We start from the raw sequence: 17090 nt of genomic DNA, 5'->3' as shown, positions 1-17090 counted from the left end.
TACAATCTAAGAAGAGAAGTTTGTGATCGCGAGTTAACATGTTGCCAGCCATTTAACCATGTGGTTGGAGAAGTTGCCGTTATCATGGAGTGAGAGTAATCGGTTGCGAACCAGTCGATCAAGACGTTTTAGAAGCAGTGCTGAAGGTACTAGTGTCTCACCATGTCTACGATTGTTTCGCTCTTTCCATAGGGAATGGATTGAGGCTTGGAAAGCATACCGGAGTAAAAACAGAGTCTCTTTCCCCAAGGTAGTGTCTGTGAGCAAAGCCAAGTTTGTTGTCCAATCTGTCGAGAAATTGTGGACAAGCAGTTTCGAGGTGAGGCATGTCCAAACAGCAGTCGAGTAGGAACAAGAGAAAAAGAGATGGTTTCTCGTTTCTTGCTGCGCACTGCACAGGAAACAAGAGGTATTCTCTCTGATGTTACCAAAACCTTTTTTAAAATTGAAGTGCGAGTAAAATATCGTTGACGGACGTTACAAAATCATTAAATGGTATTAAATTTTAACCCCAAATATTGCAAAGACAATCTTTAGATTCTTTACCAACTGTTTTCTTTGTTATACTATTGTGTGTAGCTTTGCCAAAAACAAATGTCAGTCAAAATAACGGCAAAAATCTACAAAAACATTGGTAAAGTCTACTAAAACTATTGTAAAATTTGAGCTAAGCTCTGCTCCAATTTTTTGTGAAGCAGAGGACTATTAATTAATACCATTAATTTTGAATATTTACAACCATCAGAAATTTTTGCTTATGCTGAATAATTAAGCTAAAAGAATCAGATTGTTCTATTAAGGTAATTCATAGAACAATCAATACTGGTCAAGTAAAAATAATTAGAGAAGTTTTTCAATACTGGTCAAGTAATATTTACAACCATCAGGTTTTAAGCTTATTTAGTTAAGCCTATATACTATTTCTAAACCCTAAGTAAATATGCTGAAAAATACATATTTTAATGTATAAAATAATTATTATTACTTGACCAGTATTAAAGCATAATAAGCTAAGAAAATTTAATACATCATATAGGAAAATAAGTTAAAAGATTATATTATTTTGCATCTTTGACTAGGAAAAAAAACATGAAACATATTTTGCATATTATATATATAATCAGTCTAGGTGAAGAACAACTCATTAAAATAAAGTTGAGAGAATATCACTAAAGCAATAGCTATAACTATGAAAACTTTGGTGGCATTTTGTTTTACTATCATCTTCATCATATCTTTTGTTCATTCTCTTCCTACAACTGCTGAAAGTCCAGGTAATTTGGTTATTGTTATTCATACCTTCATTTTGTAATTATTATCATATGATATGATGCCTTCACTCTTTGTTAATGAGTATTGATTATTATTAATAATGTATATCGATTATCAACCTGGCCGAATAGGGCGTCCGTTTCTCAAATGCTTTGGGCATAACGTGTGTCCGCAAGGAGGACGAGAACTCTGCAATCATATATGTACTAGAAGACTAAGATATGTTTGTGGCTTCTGTGTTAATACACAAAAATGTTGTTGTGCTGATATCCCCTATATAATAAAACAGAAGTACACAACATTGTTTTGTAGACTATATAATTTTAATAAGTCGGTTACAAATAGGTTATAGATTAAGTTTTATATTATTTGTATAGTCTGAATTTATTGTTTCCAAAAATTTTAAGATAATATTCTAAAGAATCATTTGATATCATCTAACTTACCATATTAATTTTTTATTAAATTATTCATTAAATAAAATCATTTGATATCTAACTTAACATATTAATTTGTTACTTATTATTATATTTCACCTCTCATTTTTATATCCTCTTTTTAATAAAAGGGAAGTACACAACATAGTTTTTGTAGACTTTATATTTTTAATAAATGATTACAAATGGTTACAAATAGGTTATAGATTAATCTATATATTAATATTAATGGTTACACCTAAAAATTAGGGATATTCCAAATTGATAATTGATATATTAATGGTAACAAATAAAATCATGGATATTTCAAACTGTATTTTTGGAAGATTTTAGTCATATATCACATTGTTTCCAAGGATCTTTAAACACAATATTCCAAATTTATTTTTCACAGATTTTATCGATAGACCACAACGTTAACCAAAGATAGATTACGAAATTGATAGATTGATTGGTTACAAGTTGAATAGTGGGTTGAAAGATAGGCTACGAAATAAAATTTAACTAGTGTTATAGCACGGGTACTTAACTAGAATCATTAACAATATAAAACTTACAAAATAAGTATTTTTTTTCAAGCTTTCATATTTAGCATATGATTTTATTGCATAATGTTTTATCCAAAAAAAACTTTTAGAAACAATAACATAAATTATATTTTATATAAAAATGCAATATATATAAAATGAATTTCAACCTGTGCTCTAGCACTGGTCTTAATCTAGTATGAGTCTATTTTGTGAAACAAATAAATTATCATATTATTTATTATAATTAAAAAATAGTTTTATTTCCGGATATACCATAAGTTGAATTTTTAAAAACAATATAATGATCAATCAATAAAATATTCAATTTTTATTAATATTATTATTTTTTAAAATAAAATCTATTGAATTAAAATTTTTAATGAGTAACGGGTCAAAATTTGAATATTTAAATTCAATTTCATACTTTTTGTTGAATTTTATAATTTTATATAATATAATAAACTTTAAATAATTTATTTTGAAATATTTTTAAAATATTGAAACTTGATATTAAAGTTAGAAACTATAAACAACCTAAATTGGTTTGTTATAGCAATGTATATTAAAACAAAAGTATAACAATATATTAAATTACTCATAATATAATAACTTGCTTTTAAAAAATCAAATTCACAAAATTATGTCTTATAATGACATTCAAGTCATGAGGTAGAGTATACATTGTTGAAATAACTTCACGTACATAAACTAATACAACATATTAAAATTTTATTTTAAAATAAAAAATCTACAAAACTGTTTATAAAATAAAATTTAACCAGTGTTATAGCACGTTTACTTATCTAGAATCATTAACAATATAAAACTTACAAAATAAGTGTCTTTTTCCAGTCATCATATTTAGCATATGATTTTATTGCATAATATTTTATCTAAAAAAACTTTTAAAAACAATCACATAAACTATATTTTATAAAAAATTTACAATGTAAATAAAATAAATTTTAACCCATGCTCTAGCACGGGTCTTAATCTAGTTTAATACTATAAATAACTAGTACATGTCTAAGATTAAATTATATAATCAAATTTATTGGTATCGGTTTTAAAAAAAAAAATCTATAATTTTCACATGTTTTTAATATATAGAGAAGAACTAGAGCGGAGTACATAAACTTTACCGAATCAAAGTTAGATTGATTTTCAAGCCATACATTTTCTAGAAGTTGAATAAAAGCTAATATAAATTAATGAATATTAAAATTATGAAAAATAAAATCGGCCAATACATTTTCACGTGAATATATCTGGTAAATGTGTTGCATATATTGACACTATTATTGTGAATCTTATAATCCCTCCGTGTCATAATAAGTAATGGCTTAAAAATTATTTTCGTCATATTCTTTGATTTTATTATAATGACTTTAAATGTTATGTAGAATCAGTTGTTATTCAATCAAAATTTTGTTAAAATTTGGTGTTATTAGTTTTTGATTTGTAAAAAGTCACTTAAAATTTTATAACATGAACAATATTTTTGTGTTATTCAATTAAAATAAAATAAGCTAGGATTGTTAATGAATTCGATTATTATGTTATTGGTTTATGACTTTATACACACTTTTCATAAAATAAATTCATAGAATGTATCATTAAAATAGAGAAATTGTTTGGGAGATTTTACAAGATTACATAAAAACTAATTAATAAGATTATAGAAAACTGTTGACAAAAAAAAATTATAGAAAACTCTCTAGCAGTGTTTTAAATTCTTTCACTTATTCACTTTCTATGTGTTTATTTGCAAATCAATTGGTGACAGCTTTTCCTGTAGAAAGGTTGTTATATGGTGGGGACCAGGGTTCGAGGAACGTTTGGTGCACCAATAACCTACTGGTAGATTTGGATGTGAGTTTCTTTTCACAGTGAGGGATTAGGATCGGTGCCCTATAGGACCAGCTTGGGGTCCATGGGGGGCTAACGGAGGGCTAGTGGGGTCCACGGGATGGGTTGTTACATTATTGCAGTCATCAAAATTCTTTAGAAATTAGAATCAAATAACACCCTTAAGTTAAGCTAAAAGAATTAATATTAAGGTAATTTATACAACCATCAATATTGGTCAAGTAATAATATTTAGAGAACTTTTTTAATATTAGTCAAGTAATATTTACAACCATAAGATTTTAAGCATGTTTAGTTAAGCATATAATATTTCAAAATGTTAACTAAATATGCTGAAAAAATACATATTTAATTATGCATAATATAATTAATATTACTTGACCAATATTGAAACATAATAAGCTAAGAAAATAATTTTCAATACATCTCTAGGGAAACCAATCAAGAAGATTATATTATTTTGCATATTTGACCAGGAAAAGAAAACATGAAACATATTGTGTGTTATTACAATATATATATATATATATATATAATTTGTTTAGGTTAATAACAACTCATTAAAAAAAAGTTAAGAGAATATTATAAAAGTAATAGCTATAACTATGAAAATTTAAGTGGCATTTTGTTTTATTATTATCTTCAATCTTCATCATATCTTTTGTTCATTGTTGTAACACCTAGGTTTCAGGGACTTGTGGAGAGATTTAAAAGAATTGAATTGGGTTTTTTTATATCACAAAATTGCAATTATCTTTTCGGTCAAAAGTCCTGAGAGAACTCCACAGTTAAACGTACTTATGCTGAAGTAATTTTAGAATGGGTGACCTTCCGAAAAATGATTGTCGGAACTGTGCAAGTGATGAAAAACATAGGAAAAGATCACGTGGTGATTTAAAGTCGTCCGTATGTAGGAAACCGGCCATCGGATATGAGTGGACCATGGGCTGGGAATGAACTGGGGATCCACTTAGAAAAGGGAGATCCATGGACCGAGAGTAGACGTGAGACCCACTTAGAGAGGTGACAATCGAGACGTTATCAAGTGGTATCAGAACCAAATCCAGATGAATGTGGAGTCGAGAGGGTTTACATCGTCAAGGGTGACGGTTTTGGTGTGTAACGAAAACGTTGGGATCTGTTAGTGAGGGTGAATTGTAACATCCTGATTTCAGTCACTTATAAAAAAGTTTGAAAAAATTGAATTGACCACTAGTAACACTTTGACTGTCACCTCTCTTATTAGTTTCTATGTTCACTCTCGGCTTAATATCATGTAAAATGAAACAATGAGAATAAACCAAATTAAATAAATTGAACTAAGGATATTCATTCTCGGCCTAAATCGAATCTGAATTTTGTTACTAATTTGGATTCATTTTCTTAAACTTGGACCGCGAGGAAAAGTTAAACTAAATGTCTAGTTTACGAAACAAAAAGTCTAATACAATCAAAACCGATCCACCATACCTTCACTAGATACAAGCCCATACTCACATTTGAACGAATGTACATCTTCATGGGTTTCAGCTACTACTCAATTTTTTTTGGAATCGGAGAGCAAGAGTGTTTGTAGTGAATCTAATAGGGTCGGAAGGAATTACCCATGGTAAAATAATATGTAATTGTTCTCATAATTTGTTATCAATAATAAATCCAGACGATTAAGTAAACAAATACAAGTTACCATAAACATCTTTTTCTTTTGTCAAATTATTTCTTACGATAAACATCACTTAATTGTTTCAAAGAACAGAACAATAAACATCTCTTGATCGTTTATTAATTGACATAATGTGTTTCTATTAGCTATGTTCTCCCACTGTTTTTTCCTCTCCTTAATCCCTCAGCCGTGTGATCTCTAAAGCACCTCAAACATCTCCTTATTCATCCAAAGTGAACCCAAAAAAAAAAGAAAATATGTCCATAGAGTACCTTGTTTGTGACACCGGAAACGCTAACCCAAGTCTCCTCTTAGCCACTCAGCAAGCAGCCACTCACAAACCTTCTTGCTGCGCACTAAGAAGACTCTTTTCTAGTTCCAAGTAATCTTCGTACCCGCAGCCAAACCCCTTAGAAAATTCACCTTGAGTAGTGTCTAGAGACGTGTATAGTTACGAATCTGGTTCTTCACCACTTCATCTCTTCATATCACCAAGAGAGAATATCCTGCTTCTTCTACCATTGGCTTCCAATCTGTTTTTGCATTGGCTTCCTTCTCCTTGTGAGATCTGACCACCATTATGTCTTGAAAACCATGCTAGCTAGCTAACAAATGGACCTCACAGTTAAACTATCTTAGAACTGATCCTGATAAACTCCTAGTCACAAATTCCAATTTCTCATTATCGTTGAAACCTCCAAATCTAAAGAATCTTTCAACGCGCGTTAGTCAGCCATAAGTATCTACACCTTCAAACGACGAGAGTTTAACAAGGGCTCTGATCATTCATAATCAAAGTATTCCCCTTACGGCTTGGTCCTGGTTCGATGAAACGTACCTGAACTGAAGGATGTGAGAGAAATTATGACCTGTGAAATCCATTACGTCTTTCTCTGCTCGACGTGATAAACCTTGCTCCAATTTGTTGAAACAATCCAACAACGAATCATATTTCCCTTCAACTTTCAATTCCAATTTTTCAAATCTAAATACGATGATTTGCGATTTCGCCGACGGAGAATGATGAGAAAGAGAGAAGTTTGACGGAAGCATAACATGAACTTTTGGTTTTGATGGTACTCAGTCGACCACATGTTCTCCATACACGTTCACATGTTATATAACGCAATTTATACAGTGGACCATACACGATCACAAATCTCTAAACATTTCTAAGCCATATTGTATATGTAACATAGGTACAACTACAATATTACAAAATTGTTATCACATAGAAATGGAAGTTAAAATGGTGATAGATTTTGTTTCAAAAATGTTATCCATGCAAATTTCTAGATAATAATAATAATAAATAATAACTGTTTTCATTTTCAACTACTAGAATTACAAAAGAGACTAAAGTAATATTATCTATAAAAAAATGATTCATCTACCTAGAACTGTTGTTGTTCTTATGACTAAGCAGTAAACGACCAGACACGTTCTTGTTTAGGCCAAAACGTAGTAAAACATAAACAAGAAGACGGTAGCCAAAAGCCATAGCCAACAGCACAAGCATGTTCCGCCATTTGGAGTTTGTGTCTGGAGATATCTGGTAGTTTCCTTGGATCGCCTGGTAGCCCGATATACTCCTCACTTCTCCAACCGCAAAGACTTCCCCGAGGTACTCGTTCTCTAAAAGACCCTGCACGTATTCAAACATACAAGAACGTTCTTGAGTTTACCCCCCTAGAAGAAATAGAAGATTGTTTTTTAGAATGTTGAATATGTAACCTCGATGGAGTAAGTGTGGAACGAGATGTAAGCGAACGGGTAAGTCCAGACGGGTTTTGGTAGAGCGTTACGGATTCTAAAGTGACCTGAAGAGAGCATCATGATCACCTGCAATGATGCATAGGAAGAAAGATCAATCCTTTATCATGACTAATTTATTGCTAAAGACACTAATCTCCTTTACTAATCAGTAATGACCTACAAGTACTAAACTCTCATTTGAGTGATTGGTAAGCAATAGATTCAAGTTTGATAAGCGTATATAATATCTCCTAACTCCAACGCTCATCTTAGGCTGAGATGACCATTCTATTTTCCCTTAAGTTGTATATAAAGTCAAATCTATATTATCCAAGAAGAATAGTGGAAGACATGAATCATAAATTTGATAAAAAAGTCAATTCGAAAGACACAACTCACGTGTACAGAGACGAGAGTCAATGTGCTCCAGTAAACATCTCGCCAAATGCAAGCAATGGAGAGCATCAATCCTTCGTTCACTAAAAGGCACATGAAGAAGTTGAGCACAAAGTACACCAACAAGCTGAAATCGTCTCTTAACCCGACCATGAAGTAGAACACAAGACTTGAGGAAATGGACATTAGAAACAAGAACGGTATGCTTCCCAGAAACTGCCCAAGTAAGAAGACAAAAGCACCAGAATGATGGTTCGATGCCTCACTTCTATATATCTATTAGAAGATGAAAGTAAAATACTTCAGAGCTCAAAAGAAAATGTGATCAAAGATAAGAGAAATCAAGAAGAAGAAATGGTTACCTTGATCTCTTTTAAAAGTGAAGGTATTCCAGCTATTCCCAATAGTGAGGCAAAGGAGACAAAAACAAACACAGCAGCAACTCTTGTCTGTAAGAATATATTTACATGGAACAATAAATTGCATGTTTCGGTACTCAAATGTGACATTGTTGAGAATGGTTTAAAAGACTTACTGCAACAGAAGACAAAGAATGACCTAAGCCAGAATATAATGTGCTAATACTAAGTGTAAGAATCATGTAAAGAATAAGTCGGAGCCAATAGTATTCCCATTCCCTCGACATAACTAGAAGCGATCTCCAAGTGAGCACTGCAACACTTGTAGCAGCACCGGCTTGTCCCTTGGATTTAAGCAGTGTACCCTCCTGCAAAATGAAAAAAGAACGTTCATATAGGAAACAAAAAAGAAACTTAGATATATAATAAGATCCATCAATAGACAATTGTTACCCTTTCGGTCAGATTAGATATCATAGCCTCGACGGAATCAGCATCTGCAGATGATTTATAAGTAGCCTCGAGAGTGCGAATAGCAACAGTAGTATCCATATTCACTGCTGAAAAGTCCCCATTATCGTCCTGTTATTTTTGTTTACCTCATATCAGGAAAACAAGAAACAAGAAAGAAGCACAAATCATATAAACACTCAAGTTTGTATAATGGTGTATGTAATGTACCTGCCAGTTTTTGCACATTGCAATAATCCTATCGAAATCTGTGTTAATAGCCCGCAAAAAATGATCTGATGGACTTTGCATAATCGGGCATGGGAATCCAGCATTTGAAAAGTGCTTCAAGGAGACACATAACAAGTAAAAACATAACTTAGAGAGTGATCTTTTGGCCTTGATATGAGAAAAATAATAAGTTCCAAAACACTTTATATATTTACTTGTAAGCAAGCCAGTGTCTCTCCAAAGAAGAGTGTGTTTCCATTTGATAGGAGGCAGATTCTATCAAACAAACCAAACACTTCAGTGCTGCTTTGATAAATCGTGAATACAAGTGTACATCCCATACTTGCAAGCTTTTTTAGCGTCACCATCATAAGCAGTGCTGAAACACTATAAAGAGAGCAAAAGTGCCAATTTTAGAATGCAACATTCTAAATTGTAGTATAGGGCAGATGATAACATTTTTAAGTTTAGAAATATGGTTAAAACCTGTCAAGATGATAAAGAGGCTCATCAATGAATAAGATATGTGGTCGCATCACAAGTTCACGAGCAATAGACACACGTCTTCTTTCACCACTTCGGAGTCCCTTCATGTAACAGTGACCACCAATCAATTTGTTTGCATAATCACTCAGAGACATTGCCTGGATAGCATCTTCCACAACACTCCTTTTCTGAAAGAGGAAACCTGGGAGCTGAAGCAGCGCTGAATAGTATAGGAATTCACGAACTGTAAGCGATCCAATCAGTTGTGTTTCCCTCTCAACAAACCCCTACAATAAAAGCAAAAGTAGAAGAATTAACAAACCAAAACATTAACAAACCAAGAAAACTATAGACAGTAGTGACTCACGTATGATCCATAAGGCATATGTGATTTTGAACCATTCACAAACACCTCACCGTACATTTTTGCTGAAGGTGGCAATCTTCCTATAAAAGATAAGAACCATGTCAAGTGAAAGAGAAAACAAATACTAACAATGAATCAATAGCCAAAAATACTTACCAGCAAGTGCTCTCAATAGAGTAGACTTCCCAGACTTAGCAGGACCCATAATAACCGTCATAGTCCCGGGGAAAGCATAACCATTCGAACTCTTAACAACTTTGTCAGAATATTTCCTCTTCCCTTTCATAGTAACAGTCAAATCTTTCCAAGCAATAGAAGCACCAGCAATTTTCCTAACAACAACAGCCGCTCCTCCACCTTCAGGGACAGGAGGAGGAGAAGAAGCCATTGATCCGCTATTCATCTTCGACAGCGAAGGAGAAATAGGTGTTGTTGTTGTAGCATAGTTAATAGAATCACCACCACCACCACCACCATCTTCCATTCTTGAATCAACATCAGGTGTGTCTTCCCACTCAGGAGAATCCTCAAAGGATATAGGTTGTCGAAGAGAACCAGGTTTTCTTACATAGAAAAAGTGACTTGATGGGACTCTACTTGTTGGACTACTTGCAGATGACGAAGATGAACGGTATAAATCTGATTGTGACTGTATCTCCTCCATTCTTTTAACAACCATCAAAATGTTTAGATACCATAATCAATATGCAACCAAAACATAAAAGGCCAATAAGTATATGAAGTTATTCGTGAACCACTAAAATGGGAAGTTGCTGTAAATTGAAAAAAAAATCTTAGCTTTTTTTGTTTCCATAAGCTCACTAAATTACAGTTTAATGGATGAACAAAGTACAAAATGAGAAGTGAGTCCTAATTAAGTAACTTTAGTAGCATAAATGATAAAAAGCCCTAATTTTTTTTCAATTTCTGCATTATTGAGACCTTTGAAGAAGATAACTTCAAGTTCGTAGCTTTTTTTTCTTCCTCAGTACCCCAAAAGCAGAAGCAAGAGACCCAGTTGGAGTTACGATGAGAAGATAGATAGAGGAAGAGACAAACCTGGATCTGAAACACAGGGAGAGAGACGTGAAGAGAAGAATGGGGAATCTCTTCTTGGGAGTAGTATTATTAACTTGATTCGTTGAAGAGAGAGTAACAAAGTGAGAGCTCTCAAAGTCACTCTAAACTAAACTCTTTCGGGTTCTGCAAAATAAAAATGGGATTGGGATTTGTTTTTTGTTTTTGTCTGAAAACCAAATGTTTTAATAACAAATCTACATATACATTAAAAAAAAATTAAGCGAGTTTCTTATTTTTCCAAACTCTAGAGAAAAAACAAAATTCAGATTTTTAATAGAAAAAGGGTATTGTATAAATAATGTTTGAAAAATATTGTGTAAGTATGATTTTTTCAAATTTGCAATAATTGCAATTATTTGTCCTTTGAATTTATAAAGTTGTTTTGGGGGTTTAACTTTTTTCGAAGTAAAATCTCCTTATTTCTAGTATAAATTAATTATAAATTTGCTTATTTTCACAATATTATTAAAACATTTGGTCATATCCAATATTATTGTGAACAAAGTCTAAATGTAACAAAAAAAGAAAAACTAAAAATACTAACATCAACTTTAAGCTTCATAGTAACAAAAAATTTTAAACTAGTGCTTTTTGTACTTATGCAAGTAATTTGCTGAAATTTTTAAACTTCATAGTAACAAAAATTCAAAATATCTTTGCTTTTTATTTTGTCTTATTCAAGAAAATATATCGTGATATTAATTAAAAGAAAAAAAAAAGAATATGGGATTTTTGTTAATTGGTTATCCTTAAATCAAGCAAATTATTAAAATAAGAAAGTATAATTTGGATGTTAAATGTTTTTTTTCTTTTATCAACACTTTTAATTGATTAGCTTAAAACAGCCAATGCGAAAGAACATCGTTTACAAATAAACTCAAAAGCGGTTCAACCTGTACTTTATGTGCCAAGTTATTCGTTATAGTATTAGCCCGACGAGAAACTAAAATTAATGAAAAATCAAGAAAGCTCCTCTTATCCTTCTGAATCTCTTCTAGGTAAGTTGAAAATGCGGACCACTCGGCTGGAAAATACACCATCTTCACCAAATCTGAGTAGTCGGTTATGAACACCACATCTCGCTTGTTAGCTTTCATCATACACTTCATCGTCCACACTAGTGTTTCCACCTCTGCGTGTAACACCGACAAACTACAACAAAGATTTGCTGCCTCCATGGTTGGTGAGGGGTCTTTACAACAGGAACAATATACCACCCTACAGAGCCGGCCCAAGCCACAAAAAGCTGAAACATGTGCTTGCAGCCCGATTTTAATTATTATTTTTTCAGCCCTATTTCTCAAAATTCTCTTTTAGTTCAACCGGTAAAGTATTGGCTATGGAACCAACAGGTAACAGGTTCGATTCCCACAACATAAAAAAGTGTTTAAATACAATGCTTTTTGGATATGAATTAGAATTTTTTGGATTTGGGCTTGTGGCCCTATAATTGTCATCGACGGCTCTGCCACCCTATTCCTGAAAAAAATCAGTGTCCTTCCAAGAACCATCAATGGAACATCTATAACCCGAATAACTCGTGGATTGTACGGGACCAACACGGGGTTGTTGAGACTCGTGTAGGAGATCCAATTGAGCTTCAGTCCAGGCCTTTTCCTCACTCTTCGCAAGTTGTATAATATCTCTTGGATCTTTATCTAGAGCCTCAAAAACCTTTTTGTTCCGAGCTTTCCAGATATATTATATCAAGGAAACAGTGAAATATTGACATCCTTCGGCGTTCACTAGAAAAGATAGTTCATATTCGCATAAAGCGATTCCGATGGGAAAACGCCCGGAACCGTTGGAACCTGAGAAAGCTCCCATCTTTGAAGAGCAGGCGGGCATTGAAAAACAGAATTGTTTTCAACTCTTATTTGGTCCTGCCGAGAACCTTATGCCCAAATTGTAAAGAAGATTTTGTAAAATTTATTTGTTGTCCCGAGACCCCTTCATACTGTTTTAAAATACGTAAAATAACCTCGTATTGCTCCTTTTTATCTTGACAAAAGAATAAACTATTATCCGAAAATAAGATATGGGAAATTGAGGGGAAGATTTTGCCACCTTTATCCCAGTAATCAATTTATCATGTTTCACCTTCCATATTTTTGCCACCAAAACTTCTGTGCACAAAATAAATATATAAGGAGACAAAGGGTCACCCTGACAGAACCCTCGCTTTGGGATTATCAACCCTTGGGGCTGTCCATTTATAAAAACCCTATACCGCACTGATTGTATACACCACATGATCCAAATAATCCACTTCTCGCAGAAACACATTTTCCAAAGTAAATGAGCAATGAAGGGCCACTCAATCCGGTCATAGGCTTTACTCATGTCTGTCTTGATTGCCAAATATTCTGCCTTGCACAAAGCATTCTTGCGGAGTCTGTGAAACATCTCTTAGGCAATAAGAATGTTATCATAAATCAAACGACCTGCTACAAAAGCCGATTGAGTTTCCAAAATAATATGTGGCAGTACCATTTTCAACCTCTGGCCATAAACCTTAGAAATGAACTTATATTCCACATTACACATGCTTATCGGTCGCAACTCCGTCATTCATGTCGGTCTTTCCATTTTCGGGATAAGACAAATATTAGTATCATTTAAACGTTCATCAAAAGTCTCATTTTAAAGGAAAGAATTATCAAATATAAAAGGTCCTCCTTAATAATATGGCAGACCTTTTGGTAAAAAAGTGTTGTCATATTATCCGGACTGGGATCCTTTTCCGAATGCATCATAAAGAGGGCAGTGTGTATTTCTTTTTTTATAGCGGGCGTTGTCAGTTTCCAATTGACTTGATCCGTTATTACCGTTGAAGCCTCCTTCAAAGCAGCCTCAATGTTTTTGTAATCAAGAGGAAACACTATATTTCGTTTTGCTAAGTTGGGTAAGCTATAAATGGGATTAAGAATTAAAATGGCCTATATTTAAATTTACAACTGTTGTTTTCTGAACATATATTACTCTTTTCTTTTTCTTTTTTTCAACAAGCATTTTTATTTCGATATAATCAAAATAAGTAAATTAGTGTCATGTTCGCTTGCTCAAACAATGAAGCAGTGTGATGTTGTTCATTTTTGACTAAAAGTGGGCATTGTCCAAATAGATCATCTGGATGAGTTTTAAAATTTTAAAATATATTTTAAAACCCATTAGGATGATTTAGTTAGACAATTTGGATGGAAATGGTTCATCCAAAAATAACTAATAATCAACAATGTGTCCAAATTGCAATTGAGACTGATTTCTCTAGTTATGTGCCATTGACTAGACTTCATATTTTGCATTTGCATGACTGAATATTTCTAAGGTTCTGGATAATGCTCCTAAATTTTTTTGTGTTTTTTCATTTTGCATTTGCAGATTAACTATGTCCATTAGTGAATGTAGACTCCCTTTATTTGGTTCTTTCTATAAAAAAAATGGGGATTTTCAGAAAGGTAAGAAACTGAGATAACTAATCTAATAGAAAATATTTTTTTGAGACGATAAAATTGGGAAAATGTCCAACAAAACTGATAATAAATTGTACAAAATCAAAATTATAGAAGCCATGATTTGCTTATAATATTTTTTTTTCAAAGTCGCTCATGTGACTAAAAATTTTCCTCACTATTTCTAGTTTTTTTTTCCTATCCCACAGTTGCCATCAAACACTAGTGCTGCAAGAAGAATTATCGACAACCACCCAGTACTCTCTATTATTTTTGTTTTGTCGCTTTCTCTTGCTGCACTCATGACCAAAATTTTGGAGGATTTACCTCCTCTTTACTTCATATTTGGTGTCACAAAATTATGCCACTGCGATACAAAAACACAGCTTTAACATCATATATATTAACACTACAAGAAAACAGCTTATAACCGATTGCAATATATGTTTGTTATCCATCATAAAAAACTATAACTGATGGTAACCGGATGGAAGCGACCGTCGATAAAATAACAACTTACAGTTTGTCTTTAGTCATTACTGATGCCAAAACTTACAGATCTTTATCAACATATACTATCGACGGATTGGTCATCGGTAATCAGTCGGTAAAAGCACATCGGTAAAAGCACATCGGTAATCCGTCAATGCCTTATAACCGACAGATTACCAAAAGAATATCAAAAAAGAATTATCGAAAAATCTCCGTCTTTACCGACGGTTGTTTCTAAAAAATCGTCATTACTGACGGATTACTGACGATACTTGTCGTAAAATATTTGTTATTACAAATGGAGTACCAATGATACTTATCGTAAAAATATTTGTGGTTATCGACGGAGTATTGGCAGACTTTTCGAAAAAGTCCGCCTGAACCGATGGATGTTGTTTTTTTTAAATGAATTTATTGAAAACTTATATTAGCAAAATTATTGAAATTGAATATTAATTATATATATTTCAGTTTAAATTCTTAAATATTTAAATTTCTGAATTTTTAAAGTTTTGGAGAAATATTTTTAAAAAACCAAAAACAAGCAATTGTTTGTAGAGAAAATGCATTTTACTCGTCAGTTATCCGTCGGTTTTTTTTTATAATTTTCAACGAATATAAAATAGTTACATTAACGAATAGGTTAATCGATTGATTTCTAACCAAATATACTGACGATTATTTTCCGTCGATAATTCGTCTGTAAAACTGATGGATTATCGATGAATTTTGCCCATCACTAAATTAGCGAAGGAAAACTGACGAGCTCATTTTCTGTTGGAAATGGATCAGTTTGCTGTCGGAAGTTACCGACAGACTTAAATCCATCAGTATATCTGTTGGTTACGTTCATGTTTTCTTGTAGTGTAATATGTGACTTATATATTGAAACTGAATCTGAATACCCTCTAAAGATTCACCACGGTTTTCGTATATAGAATTATATTAACGGGGGCTTATGAGCCCATAGACGAAAATAGATAAGAAAACCCTTAAAATGTTAACAAAATTCTTTGGTTTTCCTATTAAGGAAATATTCTAGACCTATCCAAACGCCAGTAGCTTGATTTTTTGTATTAGAGAACTTGGAAAGGAAGAGTTTCTCAAGATCAGGAGTCTGGATAGAGCTTGAGGTAACAAACTAACTTTAACATTTTTTTGATCCCATGAATAAAAAAAAAAAGATTGAAGAGTTATTAAAAAAAAAAAAAAAGAATTAACACATACTTGCATTACATATACTTCTTCATAGATATTGACACCAAAAGAATCAACACATCATTCAATTATTTTCTTAATTAAATTCCCAAATAGAAAAGGAATTTAATCAAGGCGATATCTTAGACCGAGAGGTGACTTTGGAGGAGGAACACTTAATGGAAACAAGAGGCTGATAATTTACAAACCGGCTCGGAGCTGATCTCGGTCGGAACCCTTTAGGCATACAACTCTTTACTTCTGTCCCACGGAAATTTTGATTCCTCGGATTCAACTTGATTGTGTTATCGACCGATAAAGGCATCACTGATGATGAGCTTGGAACGCTTTCCAGTGGTATTAAACGCCCTCCGGCGTATATAAATACAAGGTTTAGAGTGATGATGATAGTATGAAATCTTGTGTTGAACATTGGGTTTTATTTTTGAACTGACTAGTTTAGTTTCTTGAGACTTTATATAATATAATGATGGGCGGGATATATATATGAGTGGAGAGGGAGATATACATTGGTTTAGGGGTAAGGTTCATAAATGGGCTCGTGAATGATGGCTGGAAACTAAAGAGACGAGAGAGTATGTAAAAGATGACAGAGGCAAAATGGCTGGAAAATATTGTACATTAATCAAAATACGATTTTATATGTGTGATAGAGAAACAAAAAAGTGTTGATGGGGTCGCGGAAGATCAGAAAGAGGTAGGGAAGTCCGTGAGTTTCTGATATTACAATCAAAGTCAAACATTTGCCTTTGCATTTATGAATTATGACACACTCACACAAACTTGTCTGTATTTCAAACTACCGTTTCTCTTGTTTCAAATTGGTTTTGAAGATTGGCCATAATCTTTTAGGAAATATATAATTATGTACACGTACGTCTGGAGTAGATTGAAACTATTGGATTTACAGAAACACGATAAATATGTCACTAACCATTTTTAATTTGCCAAGAAATATAAACGAAGACATATATATATACCTAATGACCTTACCATGTGGTGCTGTTATAGTTTATGAATAGTTTCTGTTCAT

At 32.7% G+C, this 17090-nt stretch overlaps 1 protein-coding gene across 2 annotated transcripts; it reads right to left on the bottom strand.

Annotated features, from left to right (window-relative positions):
- Positions 7069-11060, bottom strand: LOC104700739 (ABC transporter G family member 3-like). 2 transcript variants are annotated; one of them, XM_010416301.2, is made up of 12 exons: positions 10875-11060; positions 9972-10480; positions 9816-9895; positions 9449-9735; positions 9178-9349; positions 8963-9076; positions 8735-8863; positions 8458-8649; positions 8285-8371; positions 7926-8198; positions 7506-7613; positions 7162-7416 (listed from the first exon to the last, which is right to left on the bottom strand). In XM_010416301.2, the coding sequence occupies exons 2-12, from the start codon at positions 10477-10479 to the stop codon at positions 7162-7164; spliced, it is 2205 nt and encodes a 734-aa protein (XP_010414603.1). In that variant the 5' UTR covers position 10480; positions 10875-11060. The 2 variants fall into 2 exon arrangements, with proteins under 2 accessions (XP_010414602.1, XP_010414603.1); XM_010416300.1 differs by lacking the exon at positions 10875-11060 and having other exon boundaries at positions 7069-7416; positions 9972-10868.

This window comes from Camelina sativa, chromosome 7 (genome assembly GCF_000633955.1).
Source record: "Camelina sativa cultivar DH55 chromosome 7, Cs, whole genome shotgun sequence".
NCBI lineage: Eukaryota > Viridiplantae > Streptophyta > Magnoliopsida > Brassicales > Brassicaceae > Camelina > Camelina sativa.
This window is presented reverse-complemented; position numbering and strand designations above follow the sequence as displayed.